Raw genomic sequence first — 21,829 nt, 5'->3', positions numbered from 1 at the left:
TAGCAGCGGTTTTGATCAAACTGAGATGTTTTGCCTTTACTTTGTATGTTTTATGTATTTTGGACCCCGCAGGGAAGTTTTGTTCTATCTCATTTTATAGAAAGCATACATGAATTTTTATTTATTTATCACTCATTATTTATTTATTTATTTATTTATGTCAGTTAAATTCATAATATTGGTTATAATTTAGTGCTGTGCAGTGAAACCTACATTTCACCCCATAAAACAACCGTACAAAACCTATCATTGGCGTGTTTTGTTTTCTTTTTATAATGATTCGGGCTTTTTGGGGGGAAAATCTTCACATTATGTCCGCCGTTACGAAAAGTCCGCCTTTATTTCGACAAAATCGTCACATTCTGTCCGCCGCCACCAACAAGTACGCCTTTTCCGTTTTATTTTGTCCACCGCTTCGAAATATCGCCTTTTTTGAAAAATCTTTACATTTTGTCCGCTGTACAAAATGTCCGACATTATCTCGAATCAAATTATCGTCACATTATATCCGCCCGGCCGTCACGAAATATCCGCCTTTTCTGTAGGATTGTCACATTTTTTCAACTGTCGTCTCAATTTTTTGCTTAAAAAGTATTACCAGATCAAATTGTTTCAGTCACGATTTCTCGGTTAACGTAAACGTCAATTCTTTCAGACGCTTTTAACGTAAACGTCAATTCTTTCAGACGAAAATCATTATAAAGAGGAAAAATACAATTTACATTGTTCAAAATACGGAACGTCACCCTCCTTTGTACCGTAGTCAGTCTTTACGGCTGTCTGTCCCAAGTCATCGTACAGAGATTCAAAATGGGAAATGTTTACATCTTTTCTCCTTTTGGAAATACTCGGAAAACCTCGTGCAATTTTTCAACTTGATTGTCCGGGGTACTTTTATGTCTTTTCCAATGCAAAATCCCCATAGACTTTCTATTTTTGGTTGTGTATTGAAACCTGAAACGCGGTAGAGGGGGCTTTTCAAAACAGATCATCTGGAATTTCGCATTCTAATGATTGGATGTAATTTTTGGCGCAAAGGTACACGTATTTTTAATTATCGAGATATTACGCAAAAAGTGATGGAGAGCAGAAACTTAATTAGGACAGAGTCAGTATAGACATTGTTTTAACTGTTATATACATGTAGTATTGATACGGATCGGAATGTAAATAATTAATTCATTGGCTCAAAAAATTATGTTAAATAATCTATGTAGATGCTTATAAATATTGTGAACTGATTTAAAACTCACTACAGAAATTTGATATCCCCCACATGGACCAAGCCCGTTTTGACATTAATTTCAATGTAACTGGCTTGGTCAGTATATAGTGTGAGACATTATAGCCAAGATTGAGGACCGTGACGTAGCAAGCAGGAAGTCATCACGACTACCCCGAAAATCATTTGAATAAGTTTTTCCGGAAACCTAATGATTTAGTTTGTGTTGATAGTATTAAATCATACTGAAGAACTATTGATAAATAAATAGGAATAATCCCTTTGGGAAACGCTCTTTCTTTTATAAATTAAAATGATAATTAATAATTGATATTTAAAAGTGTAATAAATAAATAATAACTATGATATAATCAAATGAAAAAATATTTATTCAGGAAGTGTACATTGGATAAAATCGAATCCACGTTTTTGAAGTCGGTAACGAGATTTTGCTTTAATGTTTTTATTTTTAGTTTGTTTTTGTTTTTTTGATCACTGGCTTTCCTGTGATAAGCGGTTCCTCGGATTCCTTCGTAAATAGATTGGTTGGTGTACTTTTATCCTCCGAGTCCTCGGATTCGGTCTGAGTTGACATGTCGATGCTCTGTGATTTCTCCAGGTGTGGTAAGACTATCATTTTTTCAGGTACATTGACTGCCACGACACTCTCCGAGTCTGCTTCGGAATTCGCGCGATGTGTCTCCTGAAGTGACATGAGACGTTTGTACTTGTTATAATGAACCAACACTGACTTCTGCATCACGTCCACCATTTTTTAAGAAAAAGTTTTACAATTTTTAACAATGAAGCAATGACGCGTTGCTTTCGTTTTAAGAAGTCAACTTTTACTTTTCAAGCAGCTGTTTTATCACCCAAAACTAGAAGGAACGACTTGTATTTTTTCAGTACTTTTTTTCCCTCTGGATTAAGTAAAATCACTCTATGTATGACGTTCGCGGCTATTTCTCCCAACACCTTTAACTGATCTCTAATACCAGTTTCCTTTGTTTGGGATTGGATTGAATTAAAAATTCTAAAAAGTGTCTCTGTTGACTAAAGGAAGAATCCATGTTATCTGGTACAACAAAGAGCGGTTATATTCTTATAAACTCGTGTAAACTATCGGGGCTTCTCCTGGAAATATATTTGTCCTTAGTCTGTATTTATATTCACCTCGAAGTGACGTGTCCACTACGACACCCCTGCGAATGTGTTCGGAATGTTTTCTTTATCGTTGCTAAGAAAGTAATAAATCCAGAGGTGCTCGAATGAAAGTTCACGAGACTTCACCGAGATTTGTTCAGTTTTTGAAATTTCGAGCGGAAGTATAAGTGTTCGGATATTATTCTCAAAATACGTAAGTACTGGTCGTTTTTCATATCATACCCTACTTTGATTTATGTTAAAACGGGAAAAGCTTTCAAGATGTATGTCGTATTTCACCATCTAGCAGTTATTCATATTAAACGATAATATTCAGAACAGAGTTATCGTTCGTGTTCAACAACGTGTAGAGTGGATGGTAACATAAAAATTGAGTTGCTTAATAAAATCATAGCCATGTTTGATGCTTGTGGTGTGCAATGCCATGTTAAAAAAATAATGAGTGTCGGTTTTGCATTAAAACTTAGTATATCGAGCCATTTTCAAGGAACATTCTGCATAAAATGTTATAGTCTGTTTCACTATTGATGTTATTACTAGGTCAGGCGCGGATCGAAAATTAATCATCAGGAGGAATCTCTTTTAAGCATATTAGTTGTTACAACAGCAGACAAAAACTAATTTTTGTATAGTCAAATTTATTTCTAGAACACATTTTATTCACCAATTAATGAAAATAAAGTTTAAAATCAATAAATCTGTAGATTTTTATATTTGACTACAAGAACCTAGATACTGTGAAAAAGAAGTTATACACGAGGTACGATTTTTACTGCGAAACTGAAAGGGTCAAATAAAACCACGTGGTCTAAAGTTTGAATGACAGTAACATTCGCAGGGGTGTACGAGATATCCGAATGACTGCTTAGTAGCATCTTTGTATGCTTCCACCAAGAGACTAGAACATCCAGGATACAACTGACGACTCAACATCGATATCTGTGAGGCATCTCTAGCATTTTTCATCAATATCAAGTTATAGGTATTTAAAGCTATGGTTTTTGACTTTGAACCTTTAAGGAAACAAATTCTGTGTGATTAATACTACGCTGAAACGTCGGTGGTGACAGCCTTGAGTAAATAAAAGTTCCATGTCCGCATCTCTGACTACTCTATGCATCAAATCGTCCAGCACGATCAATGCATGTTGTCGATCAGAAGTTAGTTCCTCTATTACACTTAATTAGAAGGGAGCCCATGATGTAGTCTCAAGTTAGGAAAGCGTTGCTCCATTTCGTCAAAAAGAGGTTGATGAATACCGTAACAATATAATATTTTTTTAAGAGGCACACCGTCATACATTTCATTCAGATGAGACAACAGATGGTACACAAATTGCGTCTTACCACTTCCTGTTTGACCGCTTATACACATACTTGAACACGATTGAAAAGGAATAGACATGATGATAATTCAAGTCATATCCTAGTATCATTAACTTTCCTATATTTTTTCTGGTTTTAATGAGGGATTAGGTAATATGTAACCTATTGCACTGCTAAGTAAGGAAATCCACAATTCAGAGGAACCGTTTTGTAAAGATAAGTTCACAATCGAGATGATGATGATCATATGTACACCACAATCATTTGGCAAAAGTAGACAATTTCTGATTTGGGGATTTTATTTCCCATTAAACTCCACGGTTCTGTTGACGAACTGCTAGTTCTCTCCATGTTAATGAAGAATTTGAGATTGTACAAACCTTCTTTTAACATTTAGAAAATCATGACGTATGACTAAAAAAACCAGACACTGTGTAATTAACTTTACTGTGCAAACAGTTCATCAACTATTATACATCTAACCATCTAAAGTATAGCATTAAATTCTTCAATATTATATACATACTTGATATTAGATCAATCATATAACATAAATGCACAGCGAAATCTCATGCAGGATTTTAAGATTACGTTTACCAACATCGCAATATTTCACAATATTTTTAAAAACAAGGAACAAATGAATAATGCTAAAAAAAGGTCAAATTTTTTATAAGGATACGTTTCAATACGTTAATATATACAAAGTGTCACTGAAAAAAGGAAAAACATGGGTAATGGAAAATTTACAATAATACAATAATAACTTTACTACTCATTAAATTAATATATTTATATATATATATATATATATATATATATATATATATATATATATATATATATATATATATATATATATATATATATATATATATATATATATCCAAATCACAAAAGTATTTTCTCAGTGTCCGGTAAAAATATGATAAAAGAAAAAAAGCAACACTAACTTCAAAACATAAGCGCTTTCATTGTTAAAAATCTTCAGACGTTTTACAGTCGTTAAAACTATGACGTAATTACGTTACCTAGTGATAACGTCGACAATAATACTATGACGTCATAATGCGTATTGAAGGAAACAATCATAGAATAAAGTTATATAGCGTTATATACAGTAAAACAAAATCAGAGACGATGAAACAGTCTTTATCAAACTATTTAACGAAGATTTTAGTGACTTTATAAAATGTTTTTCTTTTTCCCTTCGTTCAATTGCATTGTCAGTATAAAGTTTATAAAACGAAAAAACTGAAAATTGTCCGTGGCCACAAATATCAAGATGTTCACTAAGTTTGATTTTTCTGTACTCGGGTTGATTGACGTGTTGTTTGTGTATACGAATATATATATATATATATATATATATATATATATATATATATATATATATATATATATATATATATATATATATTAAAATCATTGAGATTTCGTGTTGTTACTTATCACATGTACAACCAAGAGACATTATTAACCCCCCCCCCTCCCCAATCTTTAGGAGAAAAAAATCTAATTAGCAAATGGCGAGTATTAAATTTTGTACTGGTGCATTTTAAATGATTGACCAAAATATTGAATGTTATAGTCAAGTTACAAGCGAGATACATAGGTAAGATTGGGTACGATAAAGTATTGATTGTTATGTAAACAAAGCTTGAGTCGATCTTTTAGTTGTTTACAAAAATGTAATGAGGAGAATTACCATATCTTAGACAAAATGACATGTAAAATCAATTTAAACTTCAATATATTCATAAATACTATTATCAACAAAAGAAAGATACATTTAGTTAAAACCTACACCAATACAACACATATGTAAAAAATGACAACATTCGAGCTTTGTTAACAAAACATAGAATTATGGACTCTGTATCTTGCTTATAACTTGATATTTGACTTTCAAATTTTGACATAGTATTATAAACTTCTATATTTATCAGTATAAACATTGAAAATGGAAAAATAAAATTTGAAAATTTTCAGTCAAATCGTGACCAAGTCCTTTTAAGGATGATCATTAAAAATCATTGAAAATTTGTTTGTATTTTTCAAAAATTTAAAAACATTTTGCCAGAAAAGCTAGGGACAATTTTTTACAGGATCTGTTTTGTATATGACTCCATAAATTTGATTTTATTATGTCTATTGTTGTTCAGGTGAGCAATGTGGCCCATGGGCCTCTTGTTAAGACAATGAATGAGGTATGTTGTGCAAAGTATTCCCTTCCTAATTTGATATTGTTTATACGATTGAACAATTATTCAGAAACAGCAAAGGATCTAAGATCTTTCATTTTTGAAGCTTGTCTTTCTTTACTTCATGTACAGATAACTTGATTTTACTTTCATCAGTCCTTGATAACCGTTATTGCAGAGTTGCTTAGAGTCTTCACTTGATAATGCAAAAATTTACAATTACATGTATTTGATACAAACAATTTATAAACATATATAACAAATAGCTTAATGGTAAGTAAATTATATTAGGTAATGCAACACTGTGATGATTAAATTTAATCTCTTTACATTTTAGATATGTATAAACAAGTTTTTTGTTTAGTTTATAAATTGAACATTTTAATCTGCAGACATGTGTAAATGAATGAAATACATTCAATGAATAAAAACATTTCGCTTTCACTTATCACATGTACACAAAACAACCCGTCTGTTTACACAAGTTATATCAATATACAATCAGTGTGTTTACATCCGTAATACAAGAGTATTTGTTACAAAGGCTCATTTAATTATCACATTTATAATCACCACCACACTAACTATGTTGACAGTAACACATAAACTAATTCAATATCTTCATAAATACTATTATCAACAAAAGAAATATACATTTGATTGAAACTTACATTAATACAACACATATGTAAGAAATGACAGTATTTTAGCTTTGATTACAAAACAAAGAATTATGAACTCTGTAGTCGATTCTGGAAAAATAAACTTTGAAAATTTTAAAGGGGCATGATCACAATTTTTGGTCAAAAATTATTTTTCCGATTTTAATGTTTACAATGATTCAGTAAGGCATTTCTAATAGGCAACCAAAATTTGAGTGTCATTCGGTGAGTTATAAGAAAGTTACAGAGCTTGCAATTCTTTGCTATGTAAACAAAGTTTTTTTTGTTTCCATTTTGAATGTTGAAGTGAAAATTCCAGGTTTAAATCCAAAATGAATGTGTTAAACGTAAGGAACTGGGTTTTTTTCCCCAATATTATTAGCTCAATTAATTGAATTGACCTGCTGAAGACTTGAGAAAAACCTTACACATCTGAGTACACTGTATATATATATGTCAAGTGCTTCATCACCTCAGGTCATGATTTTCATGGTTTTCTGGTTTTAAGGAAATGGGTAAATTTCCCAAATAAGGTTGTGTGATTGTCCCAAGAAGGATTCACATTAAAACAAAATAAAGATTTTTCGAAAACTTTTCGAAAATTTTCAAACAAATAACGAATATTATTTCTATTATAGCGAGCGCAGCTCGCCGGCGCGCAGCGCCGGCGCGAAGCGAGCTCTACCGGCAAGGCGTGTGTGAATAGAAAATTCGGACTAGTTGCACATTCATTCAACGGATTTTTTTGGCGTCAGTAAATCGGACCAGTAATGCATCGTTTTAATCGTCCCAGTAGTTCCCTGTAATCATGGCAATTTTTATCACTTCACACTCTCACGAGAATCAGCAAGACAAATTTAGACAGTAAAAACAATAACGATGTAAGCGACATACAGTCAATGTTACCTCTAAAGTTCACCTCAGTACACTTGCAATCAAAAATAATCGTGTGACGTCACAAACGTTTACACATTGATCTGATATATTTTTTCGGAGTCAGTAAATTTTGACCCACAATTCATAGTACCAATGGATTCCAACCTCACGTTCCAACATCACGTTCTCCCGAGAATCAAAGTAAAACCTTTGGAAAGCTTATAAGATGTGTAATTTTAAGAACATCATGCTTTTTAAGTAAATAAAACAGTATACTTCGCATACTTTTATTTCTCAGGGGAGTTTTAAAGAGTAAGACGACACTTTACCAACGTCAGCTTTGACGTCACAATAAGCACTGACATGGGGAAATTACTCTAATTGAAGTTATTATCAATCTGCTGAAATGACCAAAATCCTCTTAAAATCTTGCAAAGGCTAAGATAAAGAACAGCTGACGAATAAGGACATTTCTTCAGATACAGGAAACAGTTGTAAATTGCACTAATTTGGATGAATGCTCACAAATATTTTATTCACTATAATTACGGTAATTTCCTGAAACGTAACGTTATACGTAGCAGCGCCTTTTTTTTAAAGGGGGTGGGTGGGTGGATGGCAGCCTCATCCAAAAAATCTTTGCAAGCAAAAAGAAAAATAAATCATGAAAATTCTAATCCTTCAGCTCTTTAGCAGTTCAATGGTTTCTTTATTTTCACTTCCATTTATTACATGCGGGGGGGGGGGGGGGGGGGGGGGGGGACAACACCATGTTCTTTTAACATGATAAGCAAATATTTTTAAGCGTAAATTAAAAATAAAATTAAACATAAATATTTTTTTTTAAGTGGAGGGGCAAATCCATGGTAAGTCGATTTTCTATGTATAAATTGACAAAAATGAAAAAAATTTTAGCATGGGGGGAGCTCTATGATGAGTCAAGTTTTATATGTAAGTTTAAGAAAAAATGTCTACTGCAAAAAAAGGGGGAAATCAATCAATCAATCATAATCACAATCACTTTAAAAGAGGAGATGCAGTGCAATGAATATTTATATATTAAAATCTTTATTATTTACAACATTGTATCTGAGATTAAACTATTGTTCTACATATAAATAAATAAATTATAACAAATCTAATAAACTATGAATAATGAAAATTTACTGAAAAATAGGTATGTTTTATTTTTTGGCATTCAAATTTCACGTTGTTAATTTTATTTTATTAATATATTATAATTCATTGTTTGATCACATGCTGTGCTCGCCCCAACGGTCGCACCGTAAAACATATTATAAAATGCTGATTTAATTATTAAGTAACATGTTTCCCGTTAATTGATTGTCTAAATACTGCCTTGAAATTGGAATTCTCTTTAAAACTGTAAAACTAGCAGTAATTTAGTATAAATTAATGCAGTGTATCAGTGCTACTGTCATATTAGGAATATTCCCTTACTCGTAATTTAATTTTGTTTTTATGAAATATGTGTATAACATAACCCCAGTATTTTTGTGATCGGCTTCGGCCGATCACTGTTGTGACCATATGAGGCATCCGGCAAATGCCTCCACGTCCGCATACATTCCGCTTGAATAAGTAGTTCTTATAAAAACTTGAAGTTTAGTATAGTATTTATATAACATTTTACTCAGTTTTATTTCAATTCATTTACCTTAAGAGATGCAAACATACATAAAATAAGGTTCGACCTGCTAATTCAAGAATGCACATTTTGTCTCACGCGTAAAAAATTCGATCGAAAGATTCATTCAGGAATGCAGTTGACCTCGATGAACTGACTTCAATCATAAGAAGATGATCCATGAACTGACCTCGATCTATTGATGTTGCATAATAGTAGCTAGGAAGACGGCTTGATTTATAAACAAGGTTACATTATAATGCGACCTCAATAGCAAGTTATGATGGCACTCAATATTTTTCAGTCGCATCAAATTATCTTAATACTATGGCATCTCAAACGTTGCAATATTCCATATTTTCCATTTGTATTATATAAATATTCATTTGTATTGTATAATTTTCTATTTGTTTTGTATAATTTTCCATTTGTATTCTATAATTTTTCATTTGTATTGTATAAATTTCATTTGTATTCTATAATTTTCTATTTGTTTTGTATAATTTTCCATTTGTATTCTATAATTTTTCATTTGTATTGTATAAATTTCATTTGTATTCTATAATTTTCTATTTGTATTGTATGATTTTCCATTTGTATTGTATATATTTCATTTGTAGTCTATAATTTTTTATTTGTATTGTATAATTTCCATTTGTATTGTATAATTTTCAAATTGTATTGTATAATTTTCAATTTGTATTCTATAATTTTCAATTTGTATTCTATAATTTTCAATTTGTATTGTATCCGAGGGATTGTTCATTTGTTTTGTTACGAAGGTTATCATTGGTTTAAAGTTTTATACTGTATTGTCGGAAAACCAGAGAGATGTTCCGGATGCTGAACGCAAACTGGTCCCCTTAACATGACTTGTTTAAACACGTCATAGGCGTCGGAACCGGGGGGGGGGGGGGGGGATAGCCCCCCCCCCCCATTTTTTCTCGCAGCAAACATAATTGAACTGAAATTTACCTTGAAAAGATTGATATATTGAGAAGTTGGAGTTATAGGTATACTAGCCCCCCCGGATTAAGAATTTCATGATTTTGGGAATTAGGTTTTGTCAAGATTTCTGAGGATTAGTCTAGCCCCCACCCCACTTTCAATTTGCTTGCAACGCCACTGCTTGACGTGGTGGTTTATTTAGCGGCAGTGATGCTAGTGTGAGGCTCGCCGTATTTGACAACTTGGACTGTTCTGGTTTTTTCAGGTAAACATGTCATTGTTATAAAAGATATACCAAGACATTATACACATGTAGCTTGTTAACCGAACCAGATTTTTCAAACCTGGTATAGACCAGTAGGGACGAACATCAGGCACGCAGCAACACATTTTTTAAATTTTACATATAAAAAATTGAATTATCATGGAGTTGCCCCCCCCCCACTTTTTTGGGAATATGTAAAAAATTGATATGAAAATAAGGAAATGGGGAGTGAAATTGAAGTTATATACTACCCCCCCCCCCCCCCCCCCCCCCCCCCCCCCCCCCCCCACGGATTAAGATTTTGAAGATTTGAAAAAGTTGAAATTTCCTTCTTCTTTTTTTTTTCCTTGTCAAGATTTTTTGGATGAGTCCCCCCCCCCCCCCCCAATTTCAAAAACGATGTTACGTGCCTGTACATACATGTACGTCTCTCGATAGACTTACTGTCAATGAAGGGACAGGGGCAGATCGAGACACCTTATACAGTCATTATATATGTATAATGCTTTGGTATATCTTTTATCACGATGGCCCTATCTGTTTACCTGAAAAAACCAGAAAAGTCCCAAGTTGTCCAACACGACAAACCTCACACTGGCGTCACTGCCGCTAAATGAGATCAACACGTGTTTAAAACTTTTAAGGGGACCAGTTTGCGTTCAGCATCTGGAAAATTTCGCTGGTTTCCCCAAAATACAGTATAAAACTTTTAACCAATTAAAACCTTCGTAACAAAACAAATAAACAATCCCTCGGATACAATACAAATTGAAAATTATAGAATATAGAATACAAATTAAAAATTTTACAATACAAATGGAAACTTAAAGAATACAAATTGAAAATTGTACAATACGAATGGAAATTATACAATACAAATAAAAAATTATACAATACAAATAGAAAATTATACAATACAAATGTAATTTATACAATAAAAATGTAATTTATACAATACAAATTGAAAATTATACAATACAAATGGAAAATTATACAATACAAATGGAAAATTATACAATACAAATGAATATTTATATTATACAAATAGAAAAGATCGAATATTGCAACGTTTGACATGCCATATAATACAACTCTTTCTTTGTATACGTGTTAATGCTCTTTGAAGAACCCTACTCAGTACTCTGAAGAAGATACATTAACATCTAATAATTACGTTAAAAATATAAAACTAGACAAGGAGTTTACGAACGGCTTTCCTCAAATTTATTTCAAAATTAAATTTGTTGACGGTTAATAATCATGAAATTATTGTGTACAGATTCAAAATATTCTATATTTTGTAAAAATACAGTACTTTTTTAATTTTTTTACATCAAACTGATCATGTTGAATGCCTCTAGCTATCAATATATCATTATTGCCGATCATTTCTTTAAAAGGTTTCTTGTTTCACTTAATTTGTAAATTGAAATGCAAGTGCATATCATATTAACTTTTTTTTTGATTGTCTGGGGAGAATTATGATTGAATAAATGAACATATAAAATGGCGATGTTTATTTAGGTCTCGTCATCACTTGAATTTTCTGGACTAACTATTTCTAACAACATAGTAAATATATGACTTGGCAGACAACTATGGTTTTTTGTATTATATCACTGGGAGTGAAATAATCGCATAATTTTCTTCGTTTAGCGATGTACTGGCTTTGTATTGAATATAAACGAGGCTCACGTTAATAGTATTATTATCAAGCACTTTCTCCGTTCAACTTACTTCACGATATCGTGAAGTAACTAAAAAAAACCACATCATATTGTCGTTTGTCATAAAAGTAGTAGATAGTTGTCTGTTAAGTTGTTTATATGATGTATTGCTTTTCAGGTTAAAGGTGAAAAACTTTTTCTTAAAACATTTCATTGTGTTCCTCGAGCTTTAACTCATATTTTCTTTATAAATTAAAATTAAAGAAAGTATTCTTTTGAGATGTAAGTAAAAAAAAACTTGATATAACTACATGTATATTTACATTGTTCAGTGTTTTTTCATGTGATAACACTACGTATCAATTTGTTCATATTCAGTCCAATAAATTCAAATGACGTTTGCTTATCAATATTCAAATATTTAAGCGTACAATTGCTGTGAATTAAATGAATATAAGTAATAAGGAATCATTCTTTGGATATTATGAGGTAATAAGGATTCATTCTTTGGATATTATGAGGTGATAATTTCGTTTCGAGCTTTATTGAATTTGACCACGCCCCGACCAAAATAATCAACTCATGATACTCGGTCCAAGAATGATTCCTTATTCGTTAAATAATTAATTTCTGATCAATTATAGTAAATACTAAATATACCATTTTTTCAGAGGAAAAAAACATGCTTGTCTAAAGAAATGAACTTAGTCATCCAGTTTTAGTCCCCTTCGTTTGGTTTCATCAGGTTTATAAAATTGTCGGACAGGAAAGAAAAATTCACCTTCTGTATGTTAAGTTCTTTTTACCTGGCTTTAAATACATCTTTTGCACGCTGTGTAATTGAATGACCCACTATTTTTCAAAAAGATGTATCGTCGGTTGCACACCGATGAAAAACAAACTGCTCTATTTATGTCTAAAATATAAAAAAACATAGGTAATCACAGATTACAAAGCTCACCGAGACGAGACATCACCCTTATGAGACTTCACCTCTATGAGACCACCTTTATCATATTAAATGAAAATCATACTTCATGATCTTGGATATTCATGGATTCTGTTTTGACACAATATCGTATATCATCTGTTAAAAAATTGTATGCTAATCATATGTTCATATGTTAATCAATACAATAATATAAAATTAAATATTGCATCCTATCATATTTACAACATATATCATATAATTCAATAAAATACCATAATAATCAATGATGAGATATGATATTGTAACGTATGATATGACATTGTATTGTGTTATACGTTATTGTATTTGATCAAATAATACAATATCATAAAATATAAAACAATATAGTATTATATTACAATATCATATTACATAATACATCATAACATTGAAGCTTATGATATTATATTGTATAAAATATAATATGATATTGTATGATACTGTATCATTTTTGATACATAATATGATATTGTACCATATGATGCACTGTACAATATTATTTGATACAACATTGTATCATATCAAATGATACAATTTTATATGATAAAGTAAAATATTATATAATACAATATTATATTTATACATATTGTATCATATGATACAATAATATATTTTACAATATCATACAATACAATTTCATGTGATGTGATAATATATCATATTATAAAACAATATCATATTAAACAATATCGTATGATACGATATTATATAATATAACAGTATCATATTATACAATTTCATGTGATATATCTATATTACAGAAACCAATATCATATTATACAATATTGTATGATACAATATCATAGAATATACAATATTGTATCATAGGATACAATATAATATTTTGCAATATCTTATGTAATTGTATCATGTGATAAAATAATAAATTAAAAAAACAATATAATATAATACAATATTGTATCATTATATACAATACTATACATAGCAATATCATGATACAATATCATATCATAAAATATAAAAAAAAATTGATACAATATCATATCGTATCGTATAACTTTTTATAATATAACATATGATATCATATTGTATCATATCAAACAATACTCTTTCATATCATACAATACTATATCATAGGAATCATGTTATATCATTTATCAACAAATACATCTATCTATCGAGCAGGTTTGAGTGAGGTAGGAGATTTCTTTAGCATACTTGATAATGGAGATCAGGCTCTGCATCTGAAGCAACCTCTGCGTTTCATTTATAATATAGTTAAATCAACTATGCAAGCTATCATCTATAAAACATGTGACCTGTTCCAAAAAAACTAAACCTCATCCAGCATCCGAAACCTATGGTTCAGATTCAGCATTCAAGCCTGTCAGGTGCATCAGTATACATAAGATGCATCTCCATGCAAGTTTGGTGAAGTTCAGACCAGTAATAACTAAGATATCATCATCAGAAGGCACTAGCAATTAAAACCTTAACCTGCTCCAGCATTCGCAACCTATGTCTCAGATTCAACATCCATGCCTGTCAGGTGCATCTGTATCATAAGACACACCATCCATTCAAGTTTGGTGAAGTTAGGACCTGTAATAACTAAGATATATTTTAAGCATCCTTGATAATGGAGATCAAGCTCTGCATCTGAAGCTTCCTCTGTGATTCATTCATACTACAGTTTAATCAACTATGCAAGTTTGAAAAAGTACTATCATCAATTAAACATGTGACCTGTTCCAAAAAACTTAACCATATCCAGCATCTGAAACCTATGGCTCAGACTCAGCATTCAAACCTGTCAGGTGTATCAGTATCATAAGACGCACCATCCATAGAAGTCTGGTGAAGTTAGGACAAGTAATAACTAAGATATAATCATCAGAGGGCACCTGTTTCAAAAACTTTAACCAGCTCTAAAAACCTTAACCTCCTTCAGCATCCGAAACGTATGGCTCAGATTCAGCATTCAAGCCTGTCAGGTGCATCAGTATCATAAGACACACCATCCATGCAAGTTTGGTGAAGTACGGACCAGCAGTAACTAAGATATAATCATCAGAGGGCACCTGCAACAAAAACTTTAACCAGCTCTAAAAGCCTTTACCTCCTCCAGTATCCGAAACCTACAGCTCAGATTCAGCACTCAAGCCTGTCTGGTGCATCAGTATCATAAGACACACCATCCATGCAAGTTTGGTTAAGTACGGACCTGCAGTAACTTAGTTATTGCTATCAAAGGGCACCTGCAACAAAAACTTTAACCAGCTCCAAAAACCTTAACCTCCTCCAGCATCCGAAACCTATAGCTCAGATTCAGCACTCAAGCCTGTCTGGTGCATCAGTATCATAAGACACACCATCCATGCAAGTTTGGTGAAGTACGGACCTGCAGTAACTTAGATATTGCTATCAAAGGGCACCTGCAACAAAAACTTTAACCTGGTCCAACAACCTTAACCTCCTCCAGCATCTGAAATTTAGGACTCAGATTCAGCATCCAAGTCTTTCAAGTCCATAAGTAGGTCCAGATGCATCATCCATGCAAGTTTGGTGAAGATAGGACAAGTAATAGCTTAGATACAGGACCTGCAACAAAAACTTTAACCAGGTCCGGACGCCGACGCCGACGCCGAGGGTATAGCATAAGCTCCCCCTGACTTCGTCTCGGTGAGCTAAAAATGCTATAAATTTAAATTACTCAAACTGTACCATTTGCACAATTCATATTTTAGCATCCAAACCGGAATAATTTATTTATCCAAACCGTACTACTTCTTTAGCAGATGCATAAAGTTATTGCTATTTTTATAATAATAATGTGTTAAAAAGACATTGGTTTGATTTTATTTGGTTAATGTAATGTTTAAAATTAATTTTGGCTGCTTCAGATTTTTAGTATGTGTTAAATGATCTACGTAATCTAGAAATCGTTCTTAGCTTTAGCGTTTAAATGACACGTTAACGATTGATTTTCCTATAAATAAGTCGTTTTTATTAACGATGAACAAAAATAAGGCACACTTTTTTCAACTGCAAAACCTTCAGAAAAATATGAATGATCATTACGATATTTTAAGTAATATTTACCTCGTTGTCGATAGAAAAAAGGACACAACACTCATTGTTTTTGTAATGGATCACCATTTTCACGCTATCCAAACATGTCACTACCGGCGCGGATACACGACAGTGGTTATATGAATATATTAACATCTACTTACTAAAGTATTATTTCCTCTATTTCTTACAGAAACATATAGTTAATTCATAGCTCTATAGAAACAGCCAGACTGAAATCTATATGCCCCGTTTATCGATTGGTCGAAATCTACTGCTGCTGAAACTGACAAGAAAGTGACAGGAATAAAATAGACACGTCCTGTTTATCGATTGGTCGAAGCCACCAGCAACCTAAGAAAAATCACGGACTGCACAAAATAATCATGATGATATCAGACTCAAAGTCTCACAGGAGACGATTTGGCTGTTTCTTTTAGCTAACGTACTTATGTACATTTACAGTAATTTAGTGAACTTTTCTAACTTTTCATAATCAATTTATTAATTAAAAAAGAAAGATGTTAATATAATTAATAAAACGCTTTCTTTGATGATTCATGCGGGTAATGAGGGTATCGATCATTGCAGAAAAAAATTACATGACCCGTTAACGCGGGTCATGTATTTTTCTGCAATGTCGCTACCTTCATATCCCGAATGAATCACCAAAGAAAGCATTTTATTGTTTAAATACACTCAGTTTGTTTACATCTGTTATACAAGAATATATTTACAAATTAAGGCTTATTTAATCATCACATTTATGATTAGTCTCAAAGTAGTTATGTTGACATTAACACATTTTTATTTGTAATATGGTATTTTCTTTACATTGCCTGTGTAAAGTTCGGCCACAAAGAGGTTGTCCCTGGAGTCCACACATAAACCCCACAAAGTCTGTAATTGACAGTTGTCAATGGAGCGGAGGAACTGGCCATCCTGGTCCAGGATGTGGATGCAGTTGTTGCTGCCTGCTATTAAGATGCGACTCTGGCTGTCTGTAGTGATGTGGCGTGGATATCCCAAGGTAGCACTAGAGCTATTACCAGTGTAGGTAAAGCGAAGTTTCCCGGCCTGGTTGACCACCACTACTGCATGGGCCCAATAGTCTGACACACAGATATCTAGGTTTCTGTTTTCACAGATGTATTTTAGGGTATGTGTTGAATAGAGAGGCTGTCCTTTGTCATTGTATTGAATACTTTGTTTCTCCATGGAGCCAATGTAACGCACAACTTTTGTTTGTTTATTATTATCACTGATAACGACAACCAGGAGGTCACCAGAGGAGGTACTACAGACACCGAAAGGTCTCCACCCCTGTAGTCTGATCACTGTCTGTATCTGTGTATTCTTTATTATGTTTACAGTTCTATCATCTTTATCTGTATAAACTAGATCCCCACTCCTTGCCACTGCTATGTCTCGTGGATTGTTCCCTGACTTGGTTTGGACTGAATTCACTAGTTTGCCTTGCAAGTTGTAGAGTCTCATCATTTTGTCATCACCACACGCCCAAATCTCGTCATCAATCTGACAGGACACATGGCGTAAACCAGCTCTTATATCAGTATTTATATCTGTGATGACCCGTGGTTCATTAATGAACTGTCTGTTCGGGGAAGAGGACTCAGCAGCCGGAGAATCCGTTGTGTATCCATGTTTGTCTGTTTTGATAGATAACGCTGACAGAGAACCAAACTGTTCATTAAGCTGTTCTTTGTTTATTTTCTCAGGGGTAAATTTTGGTAAGGTAGCTGTGAGTTTAGGAGGCAATCTTCTAAATTCAGCATTCCTGGATTTATACGCAGAGATGATACTGACATCATTTGAGTTTAGTAACTTCTTCAGATCAGCAATGCTCTGTTTGATTTTAGAAATATTGCGGGTGATTTCATTTTCCTGTTTATTTAGTACAGTCAGATAATTGGAGTCCATTTCATCAAGATCTGATTTCAGTTTCTTGATTATGGTGTCTATTTCTCTGTGCAAGTCTTCTCCATGTTTGTCAATAGCTTTTATTAGTTTCTTGGAGTTTTCATTCAGATCAGCTTTCATAACTGGGATGATAGATGCAATCTCTTGATATTTAGGATAGACAGATTTTTCCAGTTCTTGCAAATCATTGAGTATGATTTCTTTTTGGTGTTCTAGTGTTTCAACAATTTCAATAAATTCATGACTTATGTGTTCTTTAGAAGAAGCACACTTTACACAAATAGGAATGTCGCATTGTTTACAGAAAAGTTCACATATTTTTGAGGAATGGTTTTGACATTTCGTAGTTGAACCTCGCTTTTCAAATGGCACCACTTTGTGTTCTTTGGATATATCTGAGAGATGCTTACCTACACATGGGCTACACAGATAGTTGTCACAAATGTCACAACACATACATTCTGGAGGGGGGACTGGGGTCTCACAGAGATCACACCGTAACACATCCTGGGCACTACGTCGGGGGTCCATGCTCAAGGAACTTGATGGAATTTTTCATTAACAGAATTCTGTAAGACATTATAATTTAATTATTTTAATTTTAGTGTTAGTTGTTGAACATTCGCTTATAAGTATTAATTTTACAGCAAAAAATGTGAAATCTTAAAGTTGCAAGTGTGTCATTTTAAGTTCTAGATTATGACCTACTAGACATTTCTACGTTTGGGCTAAATTTTATAATTATAGACCAGTTGCTAGTTTCCTGTAGATTAAATACAAATACTTACTACTTGTTGTGCACCACCACTCTTCGTGAACAAATTATAAATCTGTACTATTTAACATGACGAACTTTGTATTTTTACTTCCTGGTCTAGCGTTACCATCACCTGATTAAGTTAACGCCCCCTTTAAAATCAAAGAACTGAAAGTACTCGAAAGCGGTTAATAATATAACCTGCTTGTTATAACTTATATGTAGAAAAAGTTGCCATATTTCTTTTTAAAGTCCATGCAGTAGTCTTCATTTTAAAAAAGAAAAAAGAAAATATCTCTGTAAGACTAGCTGATATATTCTCTTTCATGAAGTACCAGTGGTTTTTATTTCTTCTTCTCAAAAATGATTAAGAAATAGCACGTTGATAGTCACATTTAAAGTCCATCTGAGGACATCTACTCATTGTTAGGATGTATAATTATGTAAAATTTAATACAGGTTTCAAAATTTGAACATTTTCCCGAGTACATCATTACATAAACAGTCATTTGTGGTATTCCAAACCCTTATTTTAAATTTACATCTTAGTTGAAAAATATTTTATATGTATAGCATATTAACTTTGATTGATTGGTATAAACAACAAGAGGCCCAGGGGCCACATCGCTCACCTGAGCAAAAATTGCCTTAATTCTGATCAAATTAGCATTACAGTATCAAAATATCTTGACAACTGAGTACAGTAGATCTTGCTAAAAAAAATTGAAAATCTGCCAATTTTTATCAACCTCTTATTTTTTGGTAAATACCAAGCCCCTTTTGTTGTTGTACCTGTAAGAAGATTTGTCTCTATTCCTATATACCCCCCCCCCCCCACTCCCCCCATTTCATGGCCCCATTTTTCTCTAGGGAATCATGGTTTCATCAGACTTAAATCTGCATAACCTTTGCTTTCACACTAAGTACTGAGTTTTGAACCGGACACTTTCCCAGAATAGTTTTAAAGATTTTCTCTTCATATTCCTATGTAAAAATTCAAACCGCCATCACGGTCCCGCCCTACCACTAGGGACTGTGATTTTGCAAACTTGAATTTACACTACCCGAGGATGCCTCTACACAAGTTTAAACCCTTTCTGGCCAAAAATTCTTTAAAAAGAAGATTTCTAAAGATTTTCTCTATATATTCCTAAGTAAAAATTCATCCCCCATTGTGGCCTCACCCTACCCCTGGACTATTATTTAAACAAACTTGAATCTATACGATCTGGGGATGCTTCCACTCAAATTTGGGCTTTCCTGGCCTTATAATTTTGAGAAGAAGACTTTTAAAGATTTTCTCTATCTATAAAAATTCATCCCCCATTGTGACCCCGCCCTACCCCCAGGGACCATGATTTGAACAAACTTGAATCTACACTTCCTTAGGATGGTTACATGCCAATTTGAGATTTCTTGGCCAAATATTTTTGAGAAGAAGATTTTTAAAAGATTTTCTCAATATATTCCTATGTAAAACTTGATCTCCCAATTGTGGCCCCACCCTACCCCCGGGGATCATGATTTGAACAAACTTGAATCTACACTTCCTGAGGATGCTTTCATTTCAATTTGAACTTTTCTGGCCTAATAGTTTTTGAGAAGATTTTTAAAGATTTTCTCTATATATTCTTATGTAAAACATGATCCCCCTATTGTGGCCCCACCCTACCCCCGGGAACCATGATTTGAACAAACTTGAATCTACACTATCTGAGGATGCTTCCACTCAAATTTGAGCTTTCCTGGCCTAATAGTTTTTGAGAAGACTTTGGCTCAGGTGAGCTAAAAAAGGTTAAGTTTACAATGCAATAAGTTGTTAAAGTTGGTTTCTGGAAGAAGAGACTTTGAAAATTTTCCTAATAAATATTGAAATTTTTTTTAGTTTTTTAATCTTTAGTTTTTAAGATCTGTGTACAAACATAGAATTGTGAGCAAATCTCTGTATCTTGCTTATAATTCGAAGCTTAACACTCAAATATGGTTAGTAAATAGAAATTGTAAACAATTATATAAAACACAAGAAACATGCACTATAACAAATAAAGAACACAATTTATTTTTTCGAAATGAATCATATATATACATGTACATGTATATACCTACATATTTCCGACAGCGATATCAAACTCTATTTAAACTGAATAAACTCGAGAAAATGCCGAGCATCTCAACAAAACCTATTGCATTAATATACCATTACGCAAAATATAATGCCGAATTACCGATAGAATGAATTGTATTTCAGTACTTTTTTGATACATCAGATTTTGCTTAATTTGCGCAGGTAAACAGTTAACTGTTTGATTTACCGAAGTCTCTGTTTGATTTGATACGTAAAAATCACGAAATACAGACGATAGTTCCCAGGTTACAAAGCATAAATAATGAAAACGAAACGAAAATCAGAACAAGCTAACACCAACGTCATGTGTGAAAACTGTCAACGCATTGAAATATTTAGCCTCAATTTACTTCACAAAATCGGCACAAATACATTTTGCATGTTTCAAAACTCTCCCTTCATTCGCGAACTGTTGCACAACAAGCAAATTCATCATAGTCAGATCGACCCTTTTTCGTATAATGTCATGGCTGCTTTAAACAAAGAACCTCGTTTTAGATGTATGGAATACGAGTCTTGGTAAAATGGGTACGCAAAGCTGGGCCGTGGCAAAATAAAAGCCGGGGCAGATCGGCAATCGTCAATTCCAAATACGCATTATTTTGCAGCAATATTTACAGCAAATACAAATATACTGGTCCATCAAATATCCTGAAATTTTAATGAGATTGGCAGATTAATAACTGCCAATCTTTTGTTTTGCCCAGGCCAAGTCTTGTCTACCCATTTTACCGAATGCCGAATCCGAAGCTATTAAACTGATTGAAACACGCCTTTCCTTTATTATTATTTTCGTAATAACTCAGATTTGAAACATAATTAGACCTTAATTTTTGCAATTTATATTTTCCTTCCCATAAGGATAATTTATGCTAAACAACGTTGAATTGGAATCAGTAGTTCTTGAGAAGAAGATTTTTTAAAATGCACCCCCCTTTTTTTACAGTTTCAAGGTTTTCTCCGCTTTGAATACAGATCTGACTTTTATTTCTGCAATTTATATTCGTCCTCCCATAAGGATG

At 32.8% G+C, this 21,829-nt stretch overlaps 1 protein-coding gene across 1 annotated transcript; it reads right to left on the bottom strand.

Moving 5' to 3' along the window:
- Nucleotides 1-16,102: 16,102 nt before the first annotated feature.
- LOC128164326 (tripartite motif-containing protein 3-like) lies at nucleotides 16,103-18,811 on the bottom strand. Its single transcript, XM_052828119.1, has 2 exons — nucleotides 18,714-18,811; nucleotides 16,103-18,494 (listed from the first exon to the last, which is right to left on the bottom strand). The coding sequence occupies exon 2, from the start codon at nucleotides 18,454-18,456 to the stop codon at nucleotides 16,792-16,794; it is 1,665 nt and encodes a 554-aa protein (XP_052684079.1). The 5' UTR covers nucleotides 18,457-18,494; nucleotides 18,714-18,811; the 3' UTR covers nucleotides 16,103-16,791.
- Nucleotides 18,812-21,829: the final 3,018 nt, after the last annotated feature.

Source organism: Crassostrea angulata, chromosome 9, assembly GCF_025612915.1.
Source record: "Crassostrea angulata isolate pt1a10 chromosome 9, ASM2561291v2, whole genome shotgun sequence".
Classification (NCBI taxonomy): Eukaryota; Metazoa; Mollusca; class Bivalvia; order Ostreida; family Ostreidae; genus Magallana; species Magallana angulata.
The sequence above is the reverse complement of the archived record's forward strand: the minus strand, read 5'-3'. Positions and strand labels throughout refer to the sequence as shown.

What these genes read in the sequence shown, in the direction of transcription:
- LOC128164326 (XM_052828119.1), bottom strand. Translation starts at nt 18,456, where the DNA reads ATGGACCCCCGACGTAGTGCCCAGGATGTGTTACGGTGTGATCTCTGT.